Source organism: Anabrus simplex, chromosome 1, assembly GCF_040414725.1.
Source record: "Anabrus simplex isolate iqAnaSimp1 chromosome 1, ASM4041472v1, whole genome shotgun sequence".
NCBI lineage: Eukaryota > Metazoa > Arthropoda > Insecta > Orthoptera > Tettigoniidae > Anabrus > Anabrus simplex.
The window spans coordinates 68,167,740-68,195,303 of record NC_090265.1 but is presented as its reverse complement, the minus strand read 5'-3'; the positions used below and the strand labels follow the sequence as shown (position 1 = coordinate 68,195,303).

At 38.7% G+C, this 27,564-nt stretch overlaps 1 protein-coding gene across 1 annotated transcript in view; it reads right to left on the bottom strand.

Annotated features, from left to right (window-relative positions):
• Positions 1 to 27,564, bottom strand: part of Klp98A (kinesin-like protein 98A) — a 471,801-nt gene that overhangs the window by 14,419 nt on the left and 429,818 nt on the right. The window contains exons 22-23 of the mRNA XM_067156284.2: positions 20,203 to 20,251; positions 20,084 to 20,120 (exon numbers count right to left, since the gene is read on the bottom strand). Of these exons, the coding sequence (XP_067012385.2) occupies positions 20,084 to 20,120; positions 20,203 to 20,251 (86 nt within the window). The remainder of the gene's footprint in view (positions 1 to 20,083; positions 20,121 to 20,202; positions 20,252 to 27,564) is intronic.

The following is a 27,564-nucleotide window of genomic DNA, read 5'->3' as shown; positions in this document are numbered from 1 at the left end:
GATATCTGCCCATGCTAGAGGCAGCTCATTAGATTTTTTTTTCTACTGGCTTTACGTCGCACCAACACACATAGGTCTTATGGCGACGATGTGACAGGAACGGGCTAGGACTGGGAATGAAGCAGCCGTGGCCTCAAGGTACAGCCCCAGCATTTGCCTGGTGTGAAAATGGGAAACCAAGGAAAATTATCTTCAAGGCTGCCGACAGTGGGGTTCGAAAATTAAATAACTGGAGGTTCAACCTATTCAATACTCAAAAGAAAGAAACGTAGCAGTCACATTTCTATTTAAACGGGACCGGTTTCGACCTTAGTCTAGGTCATCATCAGCCATAAAAAACATGTAAAATGTTTAAGAATGTTGGAGGTCAGTTTTTCACTGTTAGGCACAAAGACACGACATCACATTCTGTTCTGCACAAAGTCACAACATTAACAATCAACTTGTGAAGATCAAAAAGGCTTGAATTCGCAGACGAACAGATCTGTAGATGAAAGCCGCCAGCTCCCGGTGACTACGTGGCACACTCAAGGTCACGCACTGCGGCCAAACACCAAAGCAGAGTGGAGAACGTTTCGAAGGTCCAGAACCTGTCACGGCTGCGGGAAGCCAAGTACGTATATAAAAATGTACGATGCCAATTAGTATAACCGAATGAGCACCCGTACTCAAGCTAAGATCTTGGTAAACAGTTGATTTGAAAAAACAATTGTAGAGAGAAGAAAAAAATGTAGTAAAAAGCGCAATATCGGAAAACAAATGAAAACTTATATGCACAGTGCGCTATTTAAAAAAAAAAAAAAAATTTTAGGTTATGATTGAAGTAGTCGAAGTTGGCGCAAGACAAAAATTTTTTGAAAGAGGAGAATAAATTAAACGAGGAAGAGTGATAGTGAAATAAGAGAAAGAATAAAAGAAATTGAAGTTAGATGGTAATGAGGAAAGATAAGATAGGGAAATGAAGGAGGGGTAGTTTAAGGTGGGTTAGGAGGGTGGGTTATTGGAGGTAGAAAATGTGGGTGGGAACTATGTAAGACATGGAAAATAGAATTGGGGTTTTGGAATTTGGAATTTTTGAGAAGAAGAATTAGGAAGTCAAAAAGGATATTGGGTTTTTCAGAAATGTCGTTTAAATTGAAATTAGGGTTGAAGTACTGGTCAAGGTGGATAAAGCAATTTTCAGTAATGTTTAAGAGGGGGCCTTTGTTAATGATTTTAAGTATGTTTATGTCATTGTCAATACTGGTGAAATTATGTTTGGAGTCTTGTATGTGCTGTCCTATGGCAGAGAATCTGTTGTATTTAATGGCGTTGACATGTTCAGAGTACCTGATATTGAAGTTGCGGCCAGTTTGTCAATTTCTTTTATTCTTTCTCTTATTTCACTATCACTCTTCCTCGTTTAATTTATTCTCCTCTTTCAAAAAATTTTTGTCTTGCGCCAACTTCGACTACTTCAATCATAACCTAAAATTTTTTTTTAAATAGCGCACTGTGCATATAAGTTTTCATTTGTTTTCCGATATTGCGCTTTTTACTACATTTTTTTCTTCTCTCTACAATTGTTTTTTCAAATCAACTGTTTACCAAGATCTTAGCTTGAGTACGGGTGCTCATTCGGTTATACTAATTGGCATCGTACATTTTTATATACGTACTTGGCTTCCCGCAGCCGTGACAGGTTCTGGACCTTCGAAACGTTCTCCACTCTGCTTTGGTGTTTGGCCGCAGTGCGTGACCTTGAGTGTGCCACGTAGTCACCGGGAGCTGGCGGCTTTCATCTACAGATCTGTTCGTCTGCGAATTCAAGCCTTTTTGATCTTCACAAGTTGATTGTTAATGTTGTGACTTTGTGCAGAACAGAATGTGATGTCGTGTCTTTGTGCCTAACAGTGAAAAACTGACCTCCAACATTCTTAAACATTTTACATGTTTTTTATGGCTGATGATGACCTAGACTAAGGTCGAAACCGGTCCCGTTTAAATAGAAATGTGACTGCTACGTTTCTTTCTTTTGAGTATTGAATAGGTTGAACCTCCAGTTATTTAATTTTTAACATCAATAATTTCAATACGGAACAATGAAATTTTTATCTTTAAGTGGGGTTCGAACTCACTATCTTCCGAATACAGGATACTGGCCGCACTTAAGTGACTGCAGCTATCGAGCTTGGTCTCAATAGATTTAGTAAAGGGTGGTGCCGTGCATGGTATCTGGTATTCTGTCTGTGCGGAGCGCCACTAAATTAGTTAGAGTATGTAATTAAGTAGTGTTAAGAGAGATATAGTAGATTCTTTTTTTTTTTTTTTTTTTTGTTTCGCTCTGTCTTTATTGCCTGTAAGCCGATGGTGTAAACTAAGGTGGGCAATAAAGAGATGTTCTATGTTCTAAAAACATTATTAATGAATAAAAGCATGGAAGATAAAGTTGGGATTTAAGAGGTCTAACTGGGGCAAGTATTCATCTAGAATTCTGTATACAATGTTGAATTTCATAGTGAAGCATGGATACATCAGCTAGTAAAGTTGGAATTCAAGACGGATAACTGGGGCAAGTATTCATCCATAAGAAGAGGAATTAGGGATTGGAATAATTTCCCAAGGGAGATGTCTGATAAATTTTCAACTTCTTTGAAATTAAGAAAAGACTAGGAAACAGTTGATAGGGATACAGATGAAAGCCCTAAATGCAGATCAGTTGTAAATAATAATAATAATAATAATAATAATAATAATAATAATAATAATAATACCCGTGTGGGGATTTACCGGTTACCTCCATCGGGCGCATCCCATTGGAATTGGGGAAGCTCGCTGGCTCTGCCGCCAGCAGAGTCAGAGGGTAGTAGGGAAATAAAATACCACTGTGAAAAAACAACTGGTCCCTTGCCAGGGTTACGGCGAAGACTGGTGAATGACCAGAAGCCAGAAAACATCTTGAGGCAACCTCTAGGGCTAACAACCCTAGTTGTAAAAGGATGGGTACACGTCCAAAGCAACGTCAAGTCAAAAAGCATGATGGCACAACATTTCAAGAAACATACCCCAGGGGGTAAATCTTCGGATAAATCCCTCGTCATGAACGCCACGGCGCACGAGTCTCGTTCGGATTCTGGGGGATACTCGACATCATGCAAGAGACGAGTCGGAGCGTCTCGGTGTACCCCGAAGAGTCAAAAACTCAGGCCAAAATCTAAAACCTTTCTAGCAACTTTCAACATAAATTCACTTACACAAACTGGCAAGCTGAAAACTCTCACCAAAGCTCTTAACGAAAATCAGATATCCATAGTGGCCCTACAGGAAACAAGGTACCCAGATGAAGAGATTTTTGAATCTGAAGGCTACCGATTTTTCAAGAGCAAAGCGCAAAGAGGAATCCTCAATGGAGCTGTGATGCTTGGAACCGCGTTTGCTGTTAGAACCAAGATCCTTAAATCGGTTGCAAATTTCGAACCTGTGAATGACAGATTGTCTATACTCACAATTAAATGCGCGAACAAAACCTACGCCCTAGTTAACGCACATGCTCCTACAAATGATAAGAACAAGTCTGATCCAGACGAAGTTGATAATTTCTGGGACCTACTGGATGATAAATTAAACAAAGTCCCCAAACACCATGTCAAGCTTCTTTTGGGTGACTTCAATGTCCAACTAGGTCGTGAACAGAAGTACAAGAAAGTTATAGGAAATTACCCTGCTCACAAAAGAACCAATCCCAACAGCAAAAGACTGGTGTCCATTTGCGAAAATCACAACCTGCAGGTCATGTCGATCCACTTTCGCCATCTACCCAGAAAGCAAATGACTTGGCGTTCTCCCATCCAAGCTCTCGGAGAGTTCCAAATTGATCATGTTGCCATCTCCAGGAGAAACAGCCCTGAGATTATGAATGTCAAGGTAAAGAAAGGCATCAATGTGGCCTCAGATCATTATATGTCTCTTATCAAATTCAAACCAATTCCCGCAAACACAAGGAAGACAACCAAACAAATCACACGCTTCGACAATGATAAACTTCGGCAAAGGGTCGAGGAGTTCCAGGAGAAGGCTAGACCAAATGACTGTGACTTTAACAACGCGAAAAGTCTCCTTGTTGAGGCCGCCAAAGACGTTGCAGAAATCAAGAGAAGCAAAAAGCATGCCTGGTGGAATGGTACCTGCGAATCAGTCCTCCAAGAAAGACTCAATGCGTGGAAACAGTACTACTCTACGAAATCAGAAAATGATTGGGAAACCTACAAAACCCAACGTGCCCAAGCAGCTAGGGTGTTCAGAACTGAGAAACGTAAATACGAAAAATCTGTCATTGAAAAGATAGAACAAAACTTTAGGAAGAATGAAAGCAGAGAGTACTACAGAGCCTTCAAACGCGAACTCACTGGCTATAAACCACCATCTCTATGCTTTGAGCGAAAGGACGGCTCACTGGCGACGTCAAATGAAGAAAATTGCAGCATCCTGGCAGATTACTTCAAGAGTTTACTTAATTGCTCTAAACCGCAAAGCCCCATTGAAACCAAGGAACCCTTACTCAGGTACCCAGATTCCAGACCACCCGACAGAGATGAAATCAAGCGCCACATTGACCGTCTCAAAAATAACAAAGCACCGGGGGAAGACTCAGTAGTAGCAGAACTATGGAAATATGCCCCAGAAGAATCACTTGATATCTTGCAAAAGCAAATAGAAGAAATTTGGAACAAGGAGACCCTACCCGAAGATTGGAAAATAGCTTTGATCCATCCATTACACAAAAAAAGGCAGCATGAAGAACATCAACAACTACAGAGGAATATCTTTGCTACCCGTGACTTACAAAATTCTATCACTTGCCATCCTGGAGCGTTTGGAAGCACAAGTCGAACATCAAATAGGTGAATACCAAGGAGGGTTCAGAAAAGGTTGCTCAACAGCTGAACAGATCCAAAAATCTCAAAACGATCATCAGATATTGTACACTAAGGTCCAAGCAGTATGTGTCTGTCTTTGTGGACTTTAACAAAGCATATGACTCCATTGACCGGGAAGTCCTGCTAAACATCTTAAATGAATTTGGAGTTGATTTGAAACTGCTGGCATTAATTAGAGCCACCCTGACCGATACAAAATCCAAGGTGAAGTTCCACGGATGTCTCTCGCATTCCTTTGACATCAAAACAGGAGTCCGACAAGGTGATGGGCTATCCCCGATACTCTTCAACTGTGTTCTTGAAAAGATCATCAGAACCTGGCGGGTGAGATTACAGGAAACCAACTACAGTCCATTGAGAATAGGAACCAAATCCAAGGGGATCGCAACAGACTGCTTAGCATTTGCCGATGATATTGCTGTTCTCTCAACAGACATAGAAACCGCTAGAGCTCAAGTTGAAATTTTAAAGGAAATTGCCGAACTAACTGGTTTGCAGATATCGTTTGAGAAAACAGAAGTAATGACTAACATCAAAGAGGCTCCACCAAAACTCCATACAAAATACGGGGACATCACCCGAGTAGACAAATTCAAATACCTGGGTGAGATCATGAAAAATGGACTGGACAAAGAAGCACTTCAGGAGCGAGTACGCAAACTGGAAATAGCCTACCAAACATCCCGCACAATCTACAACAAAAAATGCCTTTCCCAAAACACCAAGATACGTCACTATGAAACAGTTCTGAAGCCAGTAGTTCTATATGCAGCCGAAACCCTGTCTCTAAATGCCAACAAAGGACTCCTTGAAAAACTGGAGAAAAGAGAACGCAAAATTGTGAGAGGAATCTTGGGATCGAAGTACAGAAATGGAATCCATCAAAAGAGATCCAACAAGGAAGTCTACAGCAAAATAGAGAAAATTACCGACACAATCAGAAAAAGACGGGCACGATTTTACGGTCATCTGAAAAGAATGGACGGAAGAAAGTTATCTAAAGAAATCTTTCACTTTTTTGATTCAAACCCCAAAACCACAATTGCCTGGTTTAGAAATACCAAAGACCTGCAAATGCTACATATCTCAGCTGAAGACGCCCTTAACAGAGATCTCTTCCGCAAGAAAATACTGACGAACAGACTAAACCGAGACGAGCAACCGAAGAGAAGACACGGTGCCCCTTGGACAGAGGAGCGTAAGCAGGCCCACTCACAAAGAATGAGGGAAATTTGGGCTCTAAAGAAGGCCAAGTTCAGTGTCAAATGCAACAAGACTTAACGTGGTCCTTGATGGCCCCAGCGAATTATATATATATATATATATATATATATATATATATATATTATAATAATAATTAATAATTTTTAAAAATGAACATACAATATGATATATGACAGTGTTTCCTATTTTAGTAAAAAAAAATGATAAATGATAAAATGATAAATCTACTTGATAATTTATTCTAAATACCTCTGACACCCAAACCAAATTTTCTCTATAAAAATATCCTAAAATATAACTCTATTTAGCTTCCACCCAGCATCTTCCTCAAGATACCCTGCTGATCTAAGAATCATTTCATTAGATTCCAACTTGAAAAAATTACTTTACTTCTCAGACATGCTTGTTTTACAAGATATTAGTGTCATTCCATATTGGCATTTTTCACTTTACAATATAAATGTTTTTATTACACACTCCTGTTCTAAACATGTATCCATCTTTTGATGGAGTGATTTTTAATCCAAACATGTTTTGGCTCATTTTGAGTCATCTTCAGTGAAAAAGTATATTAAAAGCTACATGAGTTGATGTTGAAAGAGAATCATTAAAACTAATGAGAAAGAGTATATAAAATCCTAGTTAGACATAACGATAAATCTAAAACAAACAAGGTTGTGGCAAGGGTGAAAATCTCTCAATCCAAAAGTTTTATATGCCACTCTAAAATGAGGACAAAATCACAAATTAAAAAGTCAGAACAGTCCATCTTCAATAAGTTACATGTTCACGTAGTCTGGAGGGCAACACAAGCTAGTGGACATAAGATAGATAAACAAAGGCCAGGTACAGGTTATGCAACTGGAAACAGCGGAAACCGTCAATATAATATAAAGTCCAGTTTATTAAATAATTGCCCTCTCGAATGACCTGACCTTGTCGGTTTAGAGGTTTTGCTTCTACTTGAACCAAAGGCCAGCACACTAACCATTTAGCCATAGAGCCAGACAATTAATGCAATGAAGCCTTACCACTGGAGGCAAGACCTCTTAAACAACAAGGTCAGGTCATTTGAGAGGGCAACTATTTAATAAATTGGACTTTATATGATACTAGTTGTATTACCCAGCGTTGCATGAATAGTTTTCGAATGCTTTCCTTTAAGATTTGTATTGCCTGTTAATTATGTGTGAAGTGAATTTTTGTACAATTCCTTTTTGAGACGTTGGTTGATATTTTATGATCTACTATGTAGTTTTAGAGTTATTTATGTGTGTTAGTTTTAGAGTTATTTATGTGTGTTCGATTTCTAGTTTTAGATTATTTCATTTTCAAGTAAAGTCCTTGTGGAAGGCCAAATTGACTGGGAAATATCCGATACTTTCAGAAAAATAATATGTATGTATTCACCCGTAGAGCTATAGATATGATGTACACAATTCCAACTGTCATTGTCACCAATCAGCCTTGCGACTCCAAAAAATGTGGATTCAACACTAATCTCAGTCGTTTTAGACTATTTACATTTCACCCCATCTCAGCCTCCGTCCCAATGGAGGCTAAATGTGGGCTTAAACAGTATCTAGAACATCACAATTTATCATTCAGCGATACATAAGCAATGGATTTGACATAAACATAGTTTTTTTTTTAAAATTTTACATGTCATCCCCTCCCATTTCTCACCCCCTAGCAGGTAGGAATTTTTCACCCAATAGTTTTTTTTTTTTTTCCAGACAGTACGTTTGGTTAAGAGCTATGCTGGAACATAAATCCATAATCTTGATCATTTTAGGTGTTTCCTGTCTCATCACTTCTCACTCTCCATGCCGATGGGATTGTACTTGGACTTAGACGACATCCGGAGTGTCACTGTTCATTCCAACAACTCCAAAAACTATGGGTTCGAAAATAATATTGGTTGTTTTTGATTGTTCTTACTTGTCATCCCCTTCCAATCCCCACCCCGTAAGGGTGCTAAGGATGTCTCAGATCCATAGCATATTTTTTTTCTAGATAGTAAGTCAAATGTGTGCAAGTTAGGTTGAGAGCTGTGCTAGAATACACACATACATCCATAAACATTGCCATTCTCGATATTATTTTTCTTCTCATCCCCATGCCTATGGGGACTGAACGTTGATATAACGGTAACTGGAGTGTCACTATTCATCTCAGCAACCCCAATAACTATGGATTCAACATGAATATAGGTCGTTTTTAATTACTTTTTACATCTCCCTCCCCTAGGGGCGCTGAAGATGTTTAATACGCACAGTATTTGTTTCCAGACAGTAAGTCATATGTGAACCAGGTTTGGTTAAGAGGTATACCAGAACAACATACCCATGTACATCCATAATCTCAGTTATTTTTACATTCATTTTCACCCCTTCTCAACCTCCATTCCCACTGCAGCTGAAGTATGACTTAACCGGCATCCAGAGTGTCATAATACAACTCAGCGACTCGAAAACTATGGATTTGGCATTAATATCAGTCGCTTTTGATTATTTTTATATTTCACCTCTCCCCTGAGGCGTGTTTTACTCCCACAGTAATTTTTCAGATAGTAAGTATAATCACGAGCTATTCTGGAACATACACACATCCGTAATCTCGGTGATTTTGGATATTTTCTCTTTCACCTTCTTAATCCCCATGCCGATAGGGACAGATCTTGGATTTAAACGACAAGAGGATTGTGAGTATTCATCTCAGTGATCCTAGAAACTATGGGCTACATTATTATTGGTTATTTTCTATTATTTTTATAATTCACCCCCTTTCCACTCCCACCCGTAGGGATGTCTTACCCCAAAGTTTGAGAGCTATGCTGGAATATGCACACGTTCATCCATAATCTTGGTCATTTTTGACGTTTCTTTTCACCCCTTCTAACCTCCATTCTGATTGGGAATGAACTTTGACTTAAACCACATCCGAAGTGTTACAGTTCATCTCATCTACCCCCAAAACTATGGATTCGACAATAATATCGGCCATTTTCGGATATTTTTTACATTTCTCCCAATTCACTTAGGGGTGCTAGAGGTTTATTACCCCTACAGTAATTTTTCTAGATAATAAGTTATATGTGTAGCAAGTTTGGTTGAGAGCCGATGGGAACTGTACATGGACTTAAACGACATCCGGAGTGTTACTATTCATCTCAGTGACCGAGAAAACATAGATTTGATTATTTTTATATGCCACCCCCATCCCTAGGGGCAATTTACCCCCATAGTGTTTGCCTCCAGATAGTAAGTAATAAGTGTACCAAGTTTGGTTGCAAATGCTCCAGTGGTTTAGGAGGATATGTGGAATTTATACTCATAGCCTACATACAGTCAAACCTTGAAATCTTGAACCTCCATTACTCAAATTTTCAGTATCTCGATGTAACTTAAATTTCCTGGCCGTTTGTCCTATTCTTCACGTGTATTTATTTCCCTCTAGCTGATGTACCCGTGCTTTGCTACGGAATTCTATATGGTATACAGAATTCTAGGTTAGGTAGTGTAGATGTTGTGAGCAAGATTGTATTAAACTGCATAGCTCTTAACGTTACCCTAGAAACGCGACTGGGATATCACCAAACATCTTTTCTCATATGAAGACTGGGTTAGGGAAATTTTCATTGTAATGGTAGGCCCACTTGCCTACCATCAGTCACAATAAGGTTGGGGAGTTTTCATTATAATGGCAGACACTCACTCTCCACCTGCCTGTTTACATCCTCAGAAAGACTGTTTAGTGGTTTTCCCAACTGAAATCAACAGGTCATTAGAATGACGTCAGGAGGAAAGGCGCGAGTAAAAGCAATGCTCTCGTATGAAATACTCAATCAAACGGAAAACCACACATTTTCTCACTGTTACATACAAAACTACGCTGCCGATCTAACAGTCCAAAGTTGCAGAGCTGTAATGATCAGACCGCAGACAGCCATGATCCGTGAACACTCTTCATCTTTTTTCGGAGTGTGGGGGGTGCCGGGTCGAATAGTGCAGAGTCCCAGGGCAAAACCTATGCCCTTTTACTAATCTGTTTCACAGGAGTGCCCGATGAGTCGGAAAATCTTAATTCACTACACTGGAGGCAGAAAAATCTATCTAACTTAGAGGCAAAGTTTCCTCCAAGCCAGAGGAGAAACCCGCTCTTCACTGCTAATTTTGAATAAAATGAATACAGAAATGATTAAAAGTGAAGATGAAGAAGCTCTTGTTAAGAAACAGCTCTTTTCAGGGTTGAATTTTGAGTTATTTAATGAATTGTGGTGCTATAATTTGGAATAGGTCTAAATTGTAATTCTAGACCAGGTACTACTACTACTACTACTACTACTACTACTACTATTATTACTACTACTACTACTACTACTATTATTACTACTACTACTACTACTAAGTGAGCCTCTGCCTTACGTGTGCACACTGCTCGTTCAAAACAACTCGTCAGAATAGGGATCGAATAGCTGGAATACTATGATGAACCAGTGTGTTACGTAGCAGCAGTATCAGAAAATGTATGAACCAGAGGAATGGCATGCTAAAGAAGAAAGTTTTCTAACTCCCCAGCTATTTCCTGCCAATATTCAGTCAGGCTGTTATACTCAGTAGGCACCAGCAATCCCATCTATCGGAGTTGAGCGGCAGTATAAGAGACAAAGAACATCACAACAAACAATGGTCAATGTAATGTTATTGTTGATCAATGTTATGCACTTTCGATATTGTAGGCCTTCAAATTTAGTTTTCTTCCGACTCTGAAATACTACTCTTATCATAGTCGGTACGGTAAAAGTGAATAAAACATAAATGATTGGAAATTGTATTCTCTATAACTTTTGTTATGTAATACTTTTCGATAGGACCAATAACATAGGTATTTAAAAATAAATTTTAGGTACCTTCCCATAAACTACAATATTTCATCCAGGGTGAATAAAATTGTTCATAACTTAGACTGTAATTTCTTATTCTCTGACTCCATATACCTATTTTCATTAAATTCTTTTAATCCATTTTCTCATGGCTCAGCGCTGATATGGACTTAGCAACAAAAATACAAATTCATGAATATCTGTGTCCTCATAGCCGGTACGGTAACGATTTATGACCAGCGATCGGAAATTTAATTCTATATAACTTTAGTTATGTAGTGTTTATCGATAGGTCCACTAATAATATAAATATTTGAGAATTCAATTTTAGGCCTTCCCCTAAACTACCATTTCAATTAGCGTGAATAAAATGATTTATAGCCCAGATTGTAGTGGCTCATCCCCCGACTTCACATACCAATTTTCATTAAATTATCTTCAGCCATTTTCTTGTGATGCATGTACAGACAGACAGACAGACAGACAGACAGACAGACAGACAGACAGACAGACAGACAGAAATTACGGAAAAGTAAAAAATGCATTTCCTTGTTACTGTGGACATGACTGATACAGAAATACCATTCTTTTCAAATTCTGAGCAATGTACAGACAAACCTCTTATTTTATATATACATTACTCGAAATTTGGCTACACAAATTTCTCGATATCTCGAAGCAAACATTTCCTCCCTTGAAGCAAAAAATAATCTTTAACTCAAATTTTTTGCAACATTAACTGTGCAATACGGCATTTATGGTCAGAAAGGGTTACAGTGATGCTGGGAACAATATGACGGGAACTGAAAGACTAGAAAACTTCTAGTGATCGGAAAATCAGCAAAGCCTCGCTCTTTCTCGAGTGTGAATCAATTGGAAAATTCTAGTTCCCATGGAGGGAATCAGATTTTTTTTTCACCAATAGGGCTTGTCAAAAACAGATCAGATGTAAGGCTTTTCAGGCGTTTGCTCTATTAACCAGCGTTTCATCTTAGGTCTGACACTAGACTCATCAGAGTGGGATGTGTCAGACCCTACCCACTGACGCTGGGGTGTATGCACGTGAACTTATCAGAAGCCCATTATAAGAGGCACAGTCTGATAACTGCATACGGGAGATAAATCTCCACAATGGAATTATTGCCCGCCTAGCAATTCCGAATGGAAAATTCTAGTTCCCATGGAGGGAATCAGATTTTTTTTTTTTTGTTTCACCAATAGAGCTTGTCAAAAACAGATCAGATGTAAGGCTTTTCAGGCGTGGGATGTGTCAGACCCTACTGTGCCTCTTATAATGGGCTTCTGATAAGTTCACCTGCATACAGCCCAGTGTCAGTGGGTAGGGTCTGACACATCCCACTCTGATGAGTCTAGTGTCAGACCTAAGACGAAACGCTGGTTAATAGAGCAAACGCCCTAAAAGCCTTACATCTGATCTGTTTTTGACAAGCTTTCTTGGTGAAAAAAATCTGATTCCCTCTATGGGAACTTAGTATTTCCATTATATCTATTGTGCCTACGCAAGAACTTATCTTAAATTATGATCTTAATGGAATATCAATTTTACGTATACAAGAACAAAATTTTAGACGTTAAAGATTGACTTCAGAGTAAAGTATTAGTGCCTAACTTTCTCCTGATCTGTTTGTGAATCAATTACCGGTCATGTACGAAAGCAATCCCAGAAATCGTGGATGACAAGCTCCATTTACGAATCTCAGCTGCATGGTATTGATGAGAAGTTTCAACATGAAGCGAGGAAAGTTTAACCGTAACAAACAGAAGATACTAACGGATTTTTCCAAAGGTGTTAACGGAGGTACGTTTCTTGTTTCACTACTGTATATAATGTATCCTGTCCTCTAAACAGTTACTGTAATAAGTGTTATAATTAAAGTGATGCTATAAAATAGAGTTAGTTCGTATATTTTTAAATACTGTTAAAAATAATTTATCCAATATAAACCCATAGATACATTTAATTCAATTATGTGCTATACATGCTAAAAAACGGTATTCTCTATATCTCAAAATTTCGATAACTCTAAATAAAATTTAGTTCCCAAGGTGATTTGAGATATCGAGGTTCCACTGTACTTCAATTTTCATATTATATTGTATACAGACCCAGCATTACTTGTTGGGGGCTCGACCCCTGAACCCCCAGTTGCTCTTCATTAGGAGTAGGTGATAACTTGTGTCATTCCACTGTTGATATTCTACATTTTATACAGTTTCTTAAATATTTCTTCACATCTAATGCACAGGTACATTCTTCAAACTTGGCAGACCTATTAAAGTTGATCCCATGACATGAAAGTACATCTCGATCACGGCGTGTTGGATTGCTCTTTCCAAATAACAGGTACGATCATGAACCTCCTACCAAGAAAGGCGTGCTTCTGTCCTCCTATAAACTGTACATCATTTCTTACTGGTCTATCATGATACAGGGTAAGTTGCTGTCACCTAGCGACAATCTGCCCATCAAGTCGATCCAAGCAATGGTGTACCTGGCCTTTGTTTCTCTTATCTTATGTCTACTAGCTTGTGTTGCCCTCTAGACTACATGAACATGTGACTTATCAATCAACCACTACTGATCTGCATTTAGGACAGTCGCCCTGGTGGCAGATTCCCTATCTGTTGTTTTCCTAGCCTTTTCTTAAATAACTGCAAAGAAATTGGAAATTTATTGAACATCTCCCTATTCCTCATCTTCCCTCGGTTGTTCTACCTGCAGTGACTCGTACCAATTTCTCACCGACACGTGTCCTGAATTCTGATCCTGAATGGAGCCCTTAGCCTGCAATCTCCTTCCCCTTAAAACATTAGACCACCTGTCTTCTACAATTCCTCCCTTTCCTTCCCATCCCTCTATTACACTTACTGTATCCTGTACATTGTTTGAGGGAGGCCTGCTTTCCTTCCTGTCCTCTGAGAGAATCCTAATTATCTCCCTCAACCTCTCCAACTCCTCCCTCATACTCCTTAATGCCTCGCCACACCCACAGTTCCTACACTTGCATTCCTTAGCCATTCTTTACTAAATAATGAAAAGAAAAGGAAAAATAAGATAACTTATTCTGTGCAAAATAAAAATGAAAGGAAAGAAATATTGTCTAGATTAGTTCACAAAGATCACATGACAATAAGTTAATTAATATAGGCTACTACTACACTACAATACTACTTAATTGTAGGATTTTTTATTCCTACAACATGCTAACAGGATGAAAATTGCTGTTAATTACTGGAAACAGAGAATAATACACAAGAATTACACAATTCTTAACTGCAGGTAAGTCTATCCTAATTACAACAGAATTCTAGTAAGAGAGTTACTACAGATACCACAGAAATGGTACTATACTACACAAATATTTCACAGTACTAGAATAAACACACTATGTTCTAATAAGATACTATAATACACTACAATAATTTTAAACTTTGACTGATACGGCCTTGTAATAATACTCAACATGGCTTAGCTGTGTTGATACTGCTACACGACTGAAAGCAATGGGAAACTACAGCCGTAACTACCTCCCAAGGACATGCAGCTCTCTCTGTATGAATGATGTACTGATGATGGCTTCCTCCCGGGTAAAATATTCCGGAGGTAAACTAGTCCCCCATTCGGATCTCCGGGTGGGGACTACACGAGAGGGGGCGATCATCAGGAAGAAGGATACTGACATTCTGCGAATCGGAGCGTGGAATTTTAGAAGTTTGAATCGTTGTGGTAGGTTAGAGAATCTGAAAAGGGAGATGGATAGGCTAAAGTTAGATGTAGTTGGTATAAGTGAAGTACGTTGGCAGGAAGAACAGGATTTTTGGTCAGGCGACTACCGAGTTATCAACATGAAATCAAACAGGGGAAATGCAGGAGTTGGTTTAATAATGAATAAGAAAATAGGGCAGCGGATAAGCTACTACGACCAGCATAGTGAAAGAATTATTGTTGTCAAGATAGACACCAAACCAATGCCCACCACAATAGTGCAGGTCTGTATGCCTACTAGTTCAGCGGATGATGAAGAAATCGAAAGAATATATGAGGAGATAGAAGATTTAATTCAATATGTAAAAGGTGACGAGAATCTAATTGTGATGGGAGACTGGAATGCAGTGGTAGGCCAAGGAAGAGAAGGTAGTACAGTAGAATTCGGATTGGGACAAAGGAACGAAAGAAGAAGTCGGCTGGTTGAATTCTGCACTGATCATAATTTAGTCCTTGCCAATACTTTGTTCAAACACCACAAACGACGACGGCTGTATACGTGGACGAGACCTGGAGACACTGGAAGGTATCAAATAGACTTCATTATGATTAGGCAGAGATTCAGAAACCAGGTGTTGGATTGCAAAACTTTCCCAGGAGCAGACGTGGACTCTGACCACAACTTGTTGGTCATGAAATGCCATCTGAAGCTGAAGAAATTGAAGAAAGGAAAGAATGCAAAAAGATGGGATCTAGACAAGTTGAAAGAAAAGAGTGTGAGAGATTGTTTCAAGGAACATGTTGCACAAGGACTAAATGAAAAGGCTGAAGGAAACACAATAGAGGAAGAGTGGAGAGTCATGAAAAATGAAGTCAGTAGGGCGGCTGAAGAAATGTTAGGAAGGAAGAAAAGATCAACTAAGAATCAGAGGATAACTCAGGAGATACTAGACCTGATTGATGAACAACGAAAATACAAGAATGCTAGAAATGAAGAGGGCAGAAAAGAATACAGGGGATTAAAGAATCAAGTGGATAGAAAGTGCAAGGTAGCTAAGGAAGAATGGCTGAAGGAGAAGTGCAAGGATGTCGAAGACTGTATGGTCTTGGGAAAGGTAGATGCTGCATACAGGAAAATCAAGGAAACCTTTGGAGAAAGGAAATCTAGGTGCATGAATATTAAGAGCTCAGATGGAAAGCCACTTCTAGGGAAAGAAGACAAAGCAGAAAGATGGCAGGAGCATATCCAACAGTTGTATCAAGGTAACGATGTAGATAATTTGGTTCTGGAACATGAAGAGACTGTTGATGCTGATGAAATGGGAGACCCAATTTTGAGGTCAGAGTTTGACAGGGCTGTGAGTGACCTAAATAGGAACAAGGCACCTGGAATTGATGATATTCCCTCTGAACTACTGACTGCCTTAGGAGAAACCAGCATGGTAAGGTTATTTCATTTAGTGTGCAGGATGTATGAGACAGGAGAAGTCCCATCCGATTTTCGGCAGAATGTTGTTATACCTATTCCCAAGAAAGCTGGTGCTGACAGGTGTGAAAACTACCGCACCATTAGTTTAGTATCTGCCGGGCTGAGTGGCTCAGACGGTTAAGGCGCTGGCCTTCTAACCCCAACTTGGCAGGTTCGATCCTGGCTCAGTCCGGTGGTATTTGAAGGTGCTCAAATACGACAGCCCCGTGTCGGTAGATTTACTGGCACGTAAAAGAACTCCTGCGGGACTAAATTCCGGCACCTCGGCGTCTCCGAAGACCTTAAAAAGTAGTTAGTGGGACGTAAACCAAATAACATTATTATTATTATTATTAGTTTAGTATCTCATGCCTGCAAAATTTTAACACGTATTATTTACAGAAGAATGGAAAAACAAGTTGAAGCTGAGTTGGGAGAAGATCAATTTGGCTTCAGGAGAATGTAGGAACACATGAAGCAATCCTGACTTTACGTCTGATCTTAGAGGATCGAATCAAGAAGGACAAGCCCACGTACATGGCATTCAATAATGTTGATTGGAACAAGCTATTTATGATTCTGAGGATGATAGGGATCAGATACCGAGAACGAAGAATTATCTACAACCTGTATAAAAATCAGTCTGCAGTGATAAGAATCGAGGGCTTTGAAAAAGAAGCAGCAATCCAGAAAGGAGTGAGGCAAGGCTGCAGTTTGTCCGCTCTCCTTTTCAATGTTTACATAGAACAGGCAGTAAAGGAAATCAAAGAGAAATTTGGAAAGGGAATCACAGTCCAAGGAGAGGAAATCAAAACCTTGAGATTTGCCGATGATATTGTTATTTTATCTGAGACTGCAGAAGATCTCGAGAAGTTGCTGAATGGTATGGATGAAGTCTTGGGTAAGGAGTACAAGATGAAAATAAATAAGTCCAAAACAAAAGTAATGGAGTGCAGTCGAACGAAGGCAGGTGATGTAGGAAATATTAGATTAGGAAACGAAGTCTTAAAGGAAGTAGATGAATATTGTTACTTGGGTAGTAAAGTAACTAACGATGGCAGAAGTAAGGAGGACATAAAATGCAGACTAGCACAAGCAAGGAAGAACTTTCTTAAGAAAAGAAATTTGCTCACTTCCAACATTGATATCGGAATTAGAAAGATGTTTTTGAAGACTTTCATGTGGAGCGTGAAACATGGACGATAACTAGCTCAGAAAGAAAGAGAATAGAAGCTTCCGAAATGTGGTGTTACAGAAGAATGCTGAAGGTGAGATGGATAGATCGAATCACGAATGAAGAGATACTGAATCAAATTGGTGAGAGGAGATCGATTTGGCTAAATTTGACGAGAAGAAGAGATAGAATGATAGGACACATCTTAAGACACCCAGCACTTGTACAGTTGGTTTTTGAAGGAAGTATAGGTGGTAAGAACGGTAGGGGTAGACCAAGGTATGAATATGACAAACAGATTAGAGCAGATGTAGGATGCAATAGTTACGTAGAAATGAAAAGGTTAGCACAGGATAGGGTGGCATGGAGGGCTGCATTAAACCAGTCTATGGACTGATGACTCAAACACAACAATTTTAAACTCTGTTCGGACGTATCCTAGGTTATTACTAAGCACAAATAGAAATGAAAATTCCAATTAGGCCTAAATTAGATATTCGCAAGAACTACCAGTAGGTATTCAAAGATTACCAACAAAGTTAAACGTGTAGACAGATTAATATTAGTACTACTTTATCCTGTTATGCTGTAATAGAACTGAAACCTGCCGTTTAGTTAAATGCTAAAATATCGAAAGGGTTATGTACAGAAAGATACACACAAGACAAGATACTATCTAATATACCGAATCTACACTACAATTCTCAACTGAAATGTGGTTATGTAATTATTACAGATGGTGGATTACTATTATTTTCCCTACTCCACGGGACAGAGAATAAAAGTGTCCTTAAATGTTGAAAAACACGAGGTTGTTTACAATAATTTCTCAAAAGTATTTATCTAAACTAAGCCAGGGACTTGAATTGCAATTATTGGAATGTAGGAACTTGATTATTAGCTAACCGCTCATAAATACTGAAATATCGAGGGTGTGAAATATAAATTACGATACTACTCAGAACTACAAATGATCGGAATACAAAAATCAGCTGATTTTTATTTATATTTTCTTGATACACTACACGCTTTGTTCACGACAGTAGCCAACAATGCCAATATTTTAATACGAAGAGTGACAATAATCAATAACAATTACGACTGTTAACTATTTCGCCAGTGAAATACTGTTTATTCTGTTGAAATCCTTTCTTTAAACAAAATTCACAACAGTATCGCATTATTTGAAGAATGTAAGAAGTTATTACCTTCGTGATAGGTGGGACCGTTGAACTGCTATTTGAAATACCCTGTCAAATGCCTGCACTAATAGACTATAACCGCTGCCGAAGTTACGACTCTTTTTTAATATCCCGTCTTTGTAAGTATTTTATCAACAAAACTACTGATATTTTAATACTACTATTAAAAAGAAAGGGATATTTCTTCTTTCACGCAGTCCTAAATTACAGGTTGTAATCTAGCGAACGCCTATGGAACTACTCAGTGTGATAACTGTAAATAAATACCACTAATCACAGATTACTACAAACAAACACTAAACACAATTATTTGTGGAGCTAAATGTATCACACACACACAATATTTGATAAAATTCTACAATTATTAACCACTTTATCAATGAGATAACACGGAGAGCTCTTGGAACAGCCAACCACTCGCTAGTGCATCCAATGGACTGTTCTGACTTTTTAATGTGTGATTTTATCCTTGTTTTAGAGTGACATATAAAACTTTTAGACAGAGGTTTTCAACCTTGCCACAACCTTGTTTGTTTTAGATTTATCATCATGTCTAACTTGGATTTGATATACTCTTTCTCATTGGTGTTGAGCTCTGGTGTTGGCGAAGAATCTTACAAATACTGTGGACTGCAAAAATCACCAAAAAGGCAGTTTTAGAGTGCATCAAGCCCCGTATGTCATTGGTTGATAAGATTATGAAGCTGAAACTAGCATACTTCGGCCATGTTATGCAATGAGATGAATTGGAAAAAGCAATCATGCTAGGAATGATCAGCGGTAGAAGAAGACCAGGTCGCCATAGGACTCGCTGGTTAGACACCATTAAAACAGACACAACCCTCACCCTGGAAAAACTAAAGGAGGCAGTGTGGAACAGGACAACTTGGAGAACGCTAATTCACAGAATCGCCGATGGTCGGATTTGACTGAACGGATGACATCATCATCTCATTGGTTTTAATGATACTCTTTCAACGTCAACGCATGTAGCTTTTAATATACCTTTTCACTGAAGATGGCTCAAATTGAGCCGAAACATGTTTGATTAAAAATCACTTCATTAAAAGATGGATACATGTATTGAACACAAAGACGTAATAAACAAGTTTATATTGTAAAGAGGTACTTGTCTTCAATAATTCTGTTGGGCACAACAGAAGAGTTCGGCTACACATCATACCAGCCTGAAAGTGTGATGAATGCAATAAATAATAATGGTGTGTGCCTTCGGAGAGGCCTGGTGTAGGTCTTTCAATGTGACAATGTATAGGCAACCAGTGCGTCTGTGAGGATGGGGTCCTACCTAAGATGAAATCTAATGCTGAAAACATCACAAACAACCAGCTCCCAAGCCATAGGAATTAACTAATGAAAGTTAAAATCCCCGTCCTGACTGGGAATCGAACCTGGGACCCCTTGAACCAAAGGCCAACACACTAACCATATTGCCATGGAACAGGACAATGAATGCAATGAAGCCTTACCTATGGAAGAATTAAAACTGTCCTCTCCATCCTGACTCTGAAACAGAAAAGGACAGCATTATAAAACATTATATATTATACATATTGTAAACATTACTCCATAACCAGGCAATACTTACAGAATTGGATGTATAGAGCATGGGACTTACTGGAGATCCTAGCCTGCCCCTGAGAACAGATATAAGAGAATTTCTTAGTCTCCATTATTAAGGTTGAAGAAACTACAAATAGTTTTTATGTAGGTTAACAATCCTAAAAAAATTTTTAAATTGGCATATGGCTTTTAGTGCCGGGATGTGTCCAAGGACTTCGGCTCGCCAGGTGCAGGTCTTTTGATTTGATGCCCGTAGGCGAACTGCGCATCGTGATGAGGATGAAATGATGATGAAGACGACACATACACCCAGTCCCCGTGCCAGGGGTATTAACCAATTATGGTTAAAATTCCTGACCCTGCCAGGAATCAAACCCGGGACTTCTGTGACCAAAGGCCAGCATGCTAACCATTTAGCCATGGAGCCGGATTTTTAAAAAATTAAAAAACTTTGCATCACATTCCTTGAATATTGTCTCCATATCATTGTGTTACCGGTGCATTTTTGTAAACTATCAATTTACCATCCCCTCAAACTCTGTTCTGAAAAATTTTGCAAATTGCCAAATTCTTTCACTAAAAGCAGATTTTGAGGTTATTATTACAGTATTTCAGTTACAAGTTACTCCTAGTATATCGAACTGTATCAGCTATGACTCCCTGTGGATTAGATATTTTTCTTTTTGTAACAAGGACCCGTCAGCATTGCTCTGGATGCACTGCAGGTTTATTGTACTACCATGTGTGGAGTTAACAACAATTGATTATTCCTGTGTTCCTCTTGCAAGCTAAAGCCTCATAAATACAGATTTTGTGATGGGTAGTTTCTACCTTCTTGCTGCATAGTCTGTATTCTAGGTTGTTCTTCACAATTCCCATTTTATTTAAGTGCTTCTTCACAGGTGCATGTCCTGTGAAGTGTGCTACTATAAATGTTAACTGAGTTCTACTGAGTAGTGTTTTGGTTGTTTTCTTACATGGTTCTTAAATAAACAGCTTCCCCATGTTTGATGCTTCTTGTTGTTTTCTAATATACCTGTTAAAGCATTCATTCCTGGACCAGTTCATGATGACTTCCCTAAGTATTCCATGAGCTGGTTTTGGTCCGTAGCATGATGCTGATTCCTGTCTAGCAAGTTTGTCAGCTTTTTCATTCCCTCAATGGCTCTGTGACCAGTACCCACAACAAATTGACATAACTTTGTTCTCCCAGGTTTGGCAGTGCAATGAGGCATTCTTCTACCAGATTAAAAGTCACTTTGGGACTTAATAAGAAGAACAATAGTATGATCATTGGAGGAAAAGCTAGAAGTTGTCGTATTAGTATAGGGGAGAAGAAACAGAGCAAGTCAGTATTTGGGAAATATGATCAGAGATGATATGTATTGCATGATAGAAATTAAGAAAAGAATTGCCATAGCAAAAGAAGGCTTTAAGAGAAAATCAAAATTACTTTGTGGACCACTAAACAAAGATTTGAGGAAAAGACTTGCTAAGTGTTATATCTGGAGCAAGATAGACTTGATCTTTCTTCCAGTAATTTGGGTCAATGATGAGCTTAAATTTCTTACTGAAATAATATTTTATGGTTGTATAGCCCAACACCTTCTCTTACAGCAAACTTTCATGACACTGAGTTTGGGATGTTTAGCTTTAAGCCCTGCTGCATGCTATAGATATCAAGTGGAGTCTGGTTCAATAGCACCTCCATCGCTGCAGTTGGGGTTGTTTTGAAAACTCCAATAACAGCCAGGCAAGCCACTCTCTGAATCTTGCCCAACTGAAGTAGTGTGTTCTTATTCTGTGTTTTAGTCCACCAGACTAAAGCACTGTATAACGTAGATTGTCTTATTACCCTAGTACAAAGCCAGTGAATCATACTAGGTCTTAATCCTCATCTTTACCAAGTTACCACACAAGCAGTTGTAAATTTTCTTAAAATGTTGGTTTCAGGTTAGCTTGGAGTCAGAAATAAATACAGAAATGGAGATCCTAGTTCCTCCAAGTTTCTTTTCCTGGCGAAGGGAACAATCACAGTTTTATTACAGCTTATTTTAAGTCCCTCATTTACCATCCATTTGGAAACAACATTAAGTGCTTTTTGCATTCTTCCCTTAATGGAGTTTGTGACCTTTCTTTGCCAGCACAGCTGAAGATGTTACAGTCTAGGTTACTGACAATATTCAGCAGTCTGTCTACTACAAGAGTCCACTGTAGAGGAGATAACACCCTTTCTTGCATTTATAGCCGTAAGACTGCTGTTCTCCAAGGGGCACGTGTACCACACTGCTTCAGAGCACTGTCTCGACCCACCTACATGAGATTCATTCAGTCCACGCTGCTTGAGTGCGGTGATAATAGACTGAAAGGATGTGCGGTCGAAAGAACCGTTTATATCCAGGAATGGTCCCAATGTCACCTCCTTAAAATCTAGAGTTTTGTCCAGTCATTTCATTACCAGGAAAAGTGCAGTCAATGTTGGCATTTCAGATCTGTAGGCATGCTGGTTCTGATGTAATGGTCTGTTAGCCAGAACATCATCCCTAACATGCTAATCAAGCATTTTCACAAGAGTTTTGAGAATTGAATTAGACATACAGTAGAAGTCTGCTATAGCGAGTAAGGCATATAACAACAACCCCGTTATAATGTCAACTTTTAGCTGTCCCTTCAAAATTCCTATATTAAACAGTGCATTATTCTTTGGTTACAGTGAGAGCCCTATAACTGATGCATTTCTTATTCTGAGCGATTAAGAGCGTGCACAATTTTTCCGCTACCAATATTTATGCACCCAGCTTTATATTGCATGCAAATAATGATGTAGAGTTTGAGTAATAATGTAGAATTTGAGGGATGTTCAACCATTCAACACATTGCAAAAATATATTAAATTATAAGAAGACCGGTTTCGAATCCCTTGGAGTCATCATCAGTTCTTGGTAAAAATTAAATTAAGGGGAATCTGATAACAATCATCATAACAAAAAACCATGTACCTATACGTGATTGCATGGAAACACATCATTGAGTTGATAGACATTACCTTGAATTGCAACATACACTTGGTAAGGAGAACTTGGAGCTTAGAAAGTTCCTAGTTCTGGCTCTAACAGTCTTGTGTTCATAGAACACGGAACACTGGAATTATATGTACTGGTTGAAAATATATATAATTGGGGACAAATCATGACGACCTCGCCTCACACCACTACTTTCCATCGGCAGCTCGGTGTCTATTAGCGGCTTATAGGATTTACTACCTCTACTGCAGCCATAGTTGCCAAATCGGCTACTGCGCTCGACACGAAGAAAGGGTAAATACTACAGAGAATGAGGAAGAAAGTGGTTTGGCAGCTTCTCCATAACAAACAAGGATCACTTAGAACTCGTCAACTCAGCAGGGTGTGACTGACTACTGGCTTCCAGCTCGCTTCTAGGAACTGAGGCCGTCATGTTTTGTCCCCAACTATACAAAACACAATAAGGACACTTATGATGTTGTGGAAACTTGGCTCTAAGAGCATCCTTGGATTTGACAGTCCTGTTTCTGTCTCAAAAAGATTGCATGAAATACACACAATGAAGCAAAATGTATAAAGACATAGTTCTAGCCTAAGCTGTCGCGTGTTCATGTACACGGAACACTGGGAACACATGTATTGTTTGAAAACACATGCGTTCAAATGAAAACACTTATAACCATATGAAATATTGGCGAGAATGTTATCATTTCTCTACTGCGCTTGGAATATGTTTTCATGATATATATTCGGTTAGGTTAGGTGATGCTGTTTGCAGAAGCAAACTGAAACATTTGCCACAGAGGCCTCTGGAATAATACTGTAAATTTTTCAGAATTAAATTATACATACACTTTTTACGTAGTGTCAATTTCGAAATATAATGAGTAAGCTGTAGTGTGGATATCATCTTTGAAAATGCAAGTTATGAACAAACTGATTGCCGTTTCATACCGATTGTGATGTGTATGGGGTTTTCCCCCCACTTTTACAAAAAATCGGATATAACGACAATCAATCAATTAATCAATACTGATCTGCAATTAGGGCAGTTGCCTAGGTGGCAGATTCCCTATCTGTTGTTTTCCTAGCCTTTTCTTAAATGATTTCAATGACACTGGAAATTTATTGAACATCTCCCTTGGTAAGTTATTCCAATCTCTAACTCCCCTTCCTATAAACGAATATTTGCCCCAATTTGTCCTCTTGAATTCCAACTTTACTTTCATATTGTGTCTTTCCTACTTTTAAAGACGCCACTCAAACTTATTCCTCTACTAATGTCATTCCATGCCATCTCTCCGCTGACAGCTCAAAACATACCACTTAGCCGAGCAGCTCTTCTTCTTTCTCCCACTTCTTCCCAGTCCAAACTTTGCAACATTTTTGTAACGCTACTTTTTTGTCCGAAATCATCCAGAACAAATTGAGCAGCTTTTCTTTGGTTTTTTTTCCAGTTCTTGAATCAAGGAATCGTGGTGAGGGTCCCATACACTGGAACCATACTCTAGTTAGGGTCTTAACACAGAATTATACACCCTCTTTTTTAAATCCTTACTACAACCCCTAAACACCCTCATAACCATGTGCAGAGATCTGTATCCTTTATTTACAATCCCATTTATGTGATTACCCCAATGAAGATCTTTCTTATATTAACACCCAGATACTTACAATGATACCCAAATGGAACTTTCACCCCATCAATGCAGTAATTAAAACTGAGAGGACTTTTCCTATTTGTGAAACTCACAACTTGACTTTTAACCCCGTTTATCATCATATCATTGCCTACTGTCCATCGAGGTCATTTTGCAGTTGCTCACAATCTTCTAACTTATTTATTACTCTATACAGAATAGCATCATCTGCAAAAAGCCTTATCTCTGATTCCACTCCTTTACTCATATCATTTATATATATAAGAAAACATGAAGGTCCAATAATACTGCCTTGAGGAATTCCCCTCTTAATTAATACAGGGTCAGATAAAGCTTCGCCTACTCTAATTCTCTGAGATCTTTCTAGAAATATAGCAACCCATTCAGTCACTCTTTTGTCTAGTCCACCCTATAAAATGCTTTAGACAAATCAATCGCGATACAGTCCATTTGACCTCCTGAATCCAAGATATCTGCTGTATCTTGCTGGAATCATGCAAGTTGAGCTTCAGTGGAATAACCTTTCCTAAAACCGAACTGCCTTCTATCGAACCAGTTATTAATTTTGCAAACATGTCTAATATAATCAGAAAGATGCATACATGCAACACATGTCAAACTTACTGGCCTGTAATTTTCAGCTTTATGTCTATCACCCTTTCCTTTATACACAGGGGTTACTATAGCAACTCTCCATTCATTTGGTATAGCTCCTTCAACCAAACAATAATCAAATAAGTACTTCAGATATGGTACTATATCCCAACCCATTGTCTTTAGTATATCCCCAGAAACCTTATCAATTCCAGCTGCTTTTCTAGTTTTCAACTTTTGTATCTTACTGTAAATGTCATTGCTGTCATAGCTAAATTTTAATACTTCCTTAGTATTAGTCATCTCCTCTATCTGGACATTATCCTTGTAACCAACAATCTTTACATACCACGGCTGACTAAATACTTCTGCCTTTTGAAGATCCTCGCACACACACTCCCCTTGTTCATTAATGATTCCTGGAATGTCCATCTTGGAACCTGTTTCTTCCTTAAAGTACCTATACATACTCCTCCATTTTTCACTAAAATTTGTATGACTGCCAATTATGCTTGCCATCATGTTATCCTTAGCTGCCTTCTTTGCTAGATTCAATTTCCTAGTAAGTTCCTTCAATTTCTCCTTACTTCCACAAGCCATTTCTAACCCTTATTTCTTTCCAATCTGCACCTCCTTCTTAGTCTCTTTACTTCTCTATTATAATAAGGTGGGTCTTTACCATTACCTTTAAAGGTACAAACCTGTTTTCACATTCCTCAACAATTGCTTTAACCCATCCCAGAGTCTGTTTACATTTTCATTTACCATTTTCCACCAATCATAATTACTTTTTTTTTAAACTGCCTCATGCCTGCTTTATCAGCCATATGGTACTGCCTAATAGTCCTAGTTTTAAAACCTTTCTTTCTATCACATTTTTAACTATGACAAAAACAGCTTCGTGATCACTAATACCATCTATTACTTCGGTTTCTCTATAGAGCTCATCTGGTTTTATCAGCACCATGTCCAGGATATTTTTCCCTCTAGTTGGTTCCGTCACTTCCTGAGTCAGCTGTCCTTCCCGTATTAGCTTGTTTGCCATTTGTTTGCCATGCTTCCTGTTATTCGCATTTCCTTCCCAATTGACATTTGGTAAATTCAGATCTGATGATGTAGATGTTGATTCCCATAGGGAACCTAAAATATTTGTCCTGAATGAGTAAACTTATAATACCAATAAAATGGTCCATTATTGGACATTATAAATTTTCCAGCTAACTCATACTTGGTTGTCTGCGTTTCGCCCTCGTGTGCTTAGTTAGGCTCGTCAGTTGGGACTTAGCACACCACCCAAGACGCAAGGCTAGTGCATACCGTGGAGGCCACTACATAGGCTATTTGAAGCCACCAGCAGTGCCAGTGCACTACGAGAGCTATGTCTCATTTCCAAAAATAGATGCCTGCCTGGCCATCAAATGATGTAGATGTTTATTCCCATAGGGAACCTAAAATATTTGTCCTGAATGAGTAAACTTATAATACCAATATAATGATCCGTTATTGGACATTATAAATTTTCCAGCTAACTCATTCTTGGTTGTTGGTGTGGGTGGCCTATGCAGTGGCCTCCACGGTATGCACTAGCCTTGCGTCTTGGGTGGAGTGCTAAGTCCCAACTGACGAGCCTAACTTAGCACACGAGGGCGAAACGCAGGCAACCAAGAATGAGTTAGCTGGAAAATTTATAATGTCCAATAACGGACCATTATATTTGTATTATAAATGCAGATCTCCCGCTAGAATCACATTCCTTTCCATGTCGTTTCCCATATAGCTGATTATCTTATCAAATGATTCTGAATCCGTGTCAGCGCTGCCCTTTCCTGGTCTGTACACTCCAAAGACATCAAGTTGCCTATTATCTTTAGAGATGAGCCTTACACCTAGAATTTCATGTTTCTCATCTTTAACTTTTTCGTAGCTTACAAATTCTTTCACCAGAATTAATACTTCCCCTCCCACCATTCCTATCCTATCTCTACGATACACACTCCAGTTCCGTGAGAAAATGTCTGCATCCATTCTATCATTTCTCAGGCATGATTCAACTCCTATTACAATATCTGGTAAATATGTACCACATATATATATATATAAATTACTTAA